The sequence below is a fragment of the Chrysoperla carnea genome, chromosome 3 (genome assembly GCF_905475395.1).
Source record: "Chrysoperla carnea chromosome 3, inChrCarn1.1, whole genome shotgun sequence".
Taxonomy (NCBI): domain Eukaryota; kingdom Metazoa; phylum Arthropoda; class Insecta; order Neuroptera; family Chrysopidae; genus Chrysoperla; species Chrysoperla carnea.
Window position 1 is genome coordinate 50,826,383 of NC_058339.1, and position 5,483 is coordinate 50,831,865.

At 25.2% G+C, this 5,483-nt stretch overlaps 1 protein-coding gene across 1 annotated transcript; it reads right to left on the reverse strand.

The window, feature by feature from the left end:
- Nucleotides 1-213: 213 nt before the first annotated feature.
- LOC123296777 (troponin C, isoallergen Bla g 6.0301) lies at nucleotides 214-5,121 on the reverse strand. Its single transcript, XM_044878429.1, has 6 exons — nucleotides 4,936-5,121; nucleotides 3,690-3,720; nucleotides 1,715-1,858; nucleotides 1,525-1,644; nucleotides 947-1,078; nucleotides 214-393 (listed from the first exon to the last, which is right to left on the reverse strand). The coding sequence occupies exons 1-6, from the start codon at nucleotides 4,936-4,938 to the stop codon at nucleotides 365-367; spliced, it is 459 nt and encodes a 152-aa protein (XP_044734364.1). The 5' UTR covers nucleotides 4,939-5,121; the 3' UTR covers nucleotides 214-364.
- Between the last annotated feature and the right edge of the window lie 362 nt (nucleotides 5,122-5,483).

The window sequence follows — 5,483 nt, forward strand, 5'->3', positions numbered from 1 at the left end:
TTTTTTAAAAATGATATCCAATTTCGTGATTTTGTACGATTGTAAATTGATGAGGTTGGGTTGCGAGATATCAAAATAAATTTTATGAACATTCAAAACAACTGAATTATTTATAAATAAATTTTATTATAGAAATATTTTACAAAAAAAATTAAGAAAAAATAATAATATAATAATTAAATATAATTAAATATAAAAATTATTAAAATTTCCTTAAAGAGGGAATAATTATTTCAACACAAAAGCACAAGATTAATAAACATTATTAACATTTGACTCTCATGAAAACATGAAATTAAAACTCGTCTTTTTCTGAGAATTGATTTAAGATGGATGAAAATTGATTTAGATGTACTACGATAATTTATTCTCCTGTCATCATTTCCATGAATTCTGAAAAATATTTAATTTATATTAATATTTCAATTTTATAGTTTACTCAGTCCAGGAAACAAATATTTTCTCAATATGTTAAATCCCGTAGGAGAAATAATAACTGGACCAATATTGTTTCAAGTCTGTGTGGGGATTGTTAGCATTAGAGTAAGCTTGAAAACCAAGACTGGTTCAAAGTTAGAATGTTAACATCGTAATAACAAGCTTGGATGTCACTTAAGCAAAGTGGATGACTATAAACACTCACGACCATTCTATTATTATTGCTAGTTTTGGCCAAGGGTTGGCCAAATAAGAATTGATTTATTAACCTTGGGCAAAGGCTGAAAAACCAAGCATTCATTATCTACAGTCAGTAGGCACACATTATCTACAGTCAGTCAAGATTTATCAGCTATGACCATGATTTGGGCAAGGTCTAGTAAACCAAGACTTAGCAAATCAATGATGATTCACCTTCGATTTTATCGTTAAACTTGATATTTTCATTCCAAATAATCTGGTTGTAGTGAGTCTAAGCTGACTGAATTAAATTATGATTTCCACTTACCATCAAAGTCTACAGTCCCGGATCCATCAGAATCAATTTCTTCAATCATCATATCTAATTCATCGTCAGTTAATTGGTCATCTAATTCTCGAAGAATTTCTCTTAAACATGATGTTGGAATATATCCATTACCTGAAATAGATTTTACAAAATTTATTTATTTATTTTATTTAAAAATATAAAACTAAAATAGAAATATTTGTTTTTGAAAATAGATCTTTCATAAATATACATGATTTTCAATTAGGAAATCAGAATTAACCTTGCCAAAATTTTAAAATATTTTGTTCTTTCATCTGTTTAAATTTATGAAATAAATTTTTAACATAAAAAATATGACATAACGCCTTTCAAATTTTGGATTAAATCTAAAAATAATAATAACAAAATTTCCAGAATTTAATTTATATAAGTAAAATCTAATCGTCTTGAAAACACGACCTATTTGGGGAAAGTTTGGATTTTTTTGGTAGATAGGTAATATTTGCTTCGAATCTTGTTTCAGGAGTGTTTTTCAAAGTGACTTAAATTAATCGTTTGAATCTGTTCTTAATAAATTAAACCCATTCAATACAAACCTTCTTTGTCATAAAGACGGAAAGCTTCCCGTAATTCTTTTTGCATAGCTTCGGCATCTTCTTCCACAATAAATTTAGCAGCTAATGTAACAAATTCTTCAAATTCTAAACGTCCAGATTCTATATGGAATAAATATAAAATATTAAAAATTAATTAGTTAAATTTCGAGAATTCTCATTAAAATCTTACTGTCTTCATCTACTTCTTCAATTAATTCTTCTAAAATACGTTTGTTGAATGGTTGTCCCATCAATCGTAGGATTTCTGCAACCATATCAGTGGGAATACTACCAGATTTTTCACGATCGAAACCATCGAATGCTTTTCGAAGAACTGTAACATAATATTACATTAAATAAATAAAATGCTATTTTTAATTTATATGAAAATAAATCTTAGTGTTATTCGATTATAATATCTGTATGTAAGTTATTGAGAAACAGATCACCGTCCTAGAAACGAAAATAGATTTGTTAACGCATATACATTTGAGTTTACAGTCTGTAAGGCCAATGCACTTATAATCAGTTTGTGTTTATATTTAAAAATATATTATGTTAAAATTGTGTTAACTTGTTACAGTGAAAACCGTTTACACTTACAGTGACATCAATTTTATTCGACATATAGAATGTAATGAAAAAATGCAGAAATGCCAATTTAATCACTTTAAAGCTGGGCTTCTGTTCAATATTATGTAATGTAATCGGAATTTATAATCGAAAAAAGCCCATGATATTCGTTTATCAAAAATGGGTGTGTGAATCTGCAAGATTCTTTACCTAAGAAAATTTTTTAGACTTTAAGAGTAAACTGAATTCAAAATTTGTTTAATGAATGTTTATATTCACATTGGTAATTAACACTAGTAGAGAAAATTGCGGGAAGAAACAAGCTCCTACCAACAGCTCCTACTCACCCTGTAGAATAAGTTACGAGCGAAACTTGTTCTATAAGAAACATTGCAGTGGTAATTTGACTTTTTCTGACCGGTTTTTTCGTAACGGTATCATTACTAATAGACTACTAAAGAAATTATAATAAGTTAAATATTTTCCGGGTTTAACCAACTCGTCTGTTTGTCATCGGACTGTATGTTATAAACCTCAATATTTCGACAGCTGATATTTTGAAGGAATGTGTATTACTATTGCCGCTATAATAACAAACAAAAACCAAGATTGTTAATTCCAAAATAGCCACCATGGAAAATCAAAACAAACGATCATTATGTATTAATCACTAATTAAATATGGTAGCTTACTTATGATACAAACTTGTCGAATGTGTTGCATAAGTACACATATACATTATTTTAGATTAATAATTAAATATTTTTCTAGGGCTCTTGTTACTTTAGGCTCTTGTTTGCAAAAGTATTTGCAAAGTAAATAGTGTTATTATATCTTGCACGGTGATACGGAATCCTTCGTTGAGCTGTTTTTACTTTATTTTAAAGCCAAAGCCTTTTTATTTTAATCGTTCAGGTATTCGGAACGATAATTTGAATACTTTTAATACCTCCGAATTTTGTCTCTCAGAATTTGAACCCAAAGAATAAAGATTATTATTTTACCACTAGAGATATCAGCAAAGTAATGACAAGTTCAGGCATCAAGCCTTTAACAGTTTTCATTGTTTTTTAAATTCGAAGTAGTAATTTAGTTTATATTATTTCAAAACATTCGGTTTTCTAAATAATTCTAAATCCCCCTTTTTTTGGCAGGAACGAATCTTTTAAAACAACAAGTTTTTTACTACAATTTTTATTAGCTATATTTTTTTGAAAGAAAAATAAATGGCTTTTAAATCTTTTATAAATGAAATAAAAATAGAAAAAGTAATAAATTAATTTTAATTTACTCATATCCGGATTTAACTCTAAATAATCCATAAAATATTAGAAAAAGTAATAAATAATTATTTAATATTTCAATTACGAACAATGCCAAAAAATTTTTTTTAACGCATAATATAATTTTAAATACATTTACACAGAATACGGATAAGTTAATCGAACTCTTACGACTTGTAAAGTACAAAGATCTCTAATAGAAAGTAAAATCTATTTTTAAACTATACGTTTCAGAGTAGACGGATACATTTTCAAGTATTGTATTATGCATTTTTAGTATTTATTTATATATTATTATTGTTAACTTACCAGCAATTTGTTCTGGTGGAAGTTCGTCCGACTAGAGAATATAAAAAGAAAACAAAATTTTATAAATTAATTTAGAAAATTATTTTATATTTAGCAAAAATATTCCCATCTTTATTTTCCAAATTTTGTATTTATATTAAATGAATATTTTTGTCAGTACAATAAAGTTTTTATTATTCTTAATATTTTTAGAAAACTATTTAATATAGAATTTAAAAAAAATTATGCAATAATAAAATTTTAAATGCACTTTTATAAAAATATGTAGAAAATATTTTTGGCAATACAATTTTCTCATTTGAAAAGATGTGGTTCAGAAAATAAGATGGTTGAAGAAAAAAAGTTCAGAATTTGAATTGAAATAAATTGGATTGAATTTTAAGATGTTTTTTTTATGAGAAGTTTTTTCGAATTTTTTTTTACTAAAATAATGATAATTAAATTATTTAATTATTCTTTGAAGATTCATGTGTTTAACAAAAATAAAATAGTTAATTTTTTTTGAAAATTGTTTTGTATCCCAAGATAAAAATTCACTAATATAATAATTGTTTAAAAGATAATTATTTACAATTATTAAAAAATTATTTTTTACTTTCTTTTCCATTGTAAAATTTTTTTTTCTTACATCTTAAAATTTTTAAAACTAAAAACAAATTTAATTTTCCAAGCCCTCCACCATTTTTTATTTATTTATTTGATTTCTTCTTAAAATTCACTCCCATAAATTAATTACGAAATGTTCAAAAAGATCTATTACATTCCAGTAATGCAATTATAAAAGGCCAATTTGTAAGTACATAATTTAAAAAAAAAATTTAATTGATAACTTTGTTTTGTTTGAAGTCGTTTAAAAGAGTTAAAAGAATTATTTTCAAAATTATTGATAAGTAATACCTATAATGGATTATTGCTCTATAGATACACGATGAAGTTGTGAAATTATGTCATCGAAACATTGCATAAACTTAAAATAAAAAGAATATTTAAGAAAAATTTAAAAAAAAATGCTTGAAAAATTATTTATAATTAATTTGAAGAAACATAGTAAGTTATCTGTCTTAAAAAAAATTGTTTGTGGTTCTATAAAGGCTATTAGACATTCAAAAATAATTTAAAAAATATTAAATTAAATTAATTAGCTAAACACAAAAGAAATTCTATCTCGATAAACAAGAATGAAAAGATTTATACAAATCAATGTAAAAATAATCCTTTACCATAAAAGAAAATTTTAATTACTCACCATGGTATCAATTTTGACTTAGATATGAAAACAAGAAATTTAAAAAAAATCTGTATTTTTCAATACAGAAACACAGATTATACAATTCACAACAATGTAGTCTACTTCAACAATTGAAGTATTTGAGATTTTTTTGTAAAAAAAAAAGTATTTGTTTAATTGTTAATTAACTTATGAGTTGAGTTCATGTATTCGTTGGAAATTTATATTATATACTTTTCGAATCGTAAGAATATAGTTGATTTCCAAACGTCATACAACACCTTACCGCACTCCACAACCTATTTATTGTTTAAAACGTAAATATATTTTTACGATATCGTTATGTAGCGTACGTTTACCAAGAAAAAATGTTTAATGGAGAGATAGGGTAATATCCAGTGCCCTGTTTATAATATACCTAAATATCTATAATTAGGCGACAGTTTCTCGGCAAATATAACTTTCTATGAGATAGAAGCTATATGATGACAGAGTTTACTTACCTAATAGAAAAAAAAAGAAAATGACTGGTCCATGTGGACTGATCCATGGTTTCAAGTAAAATT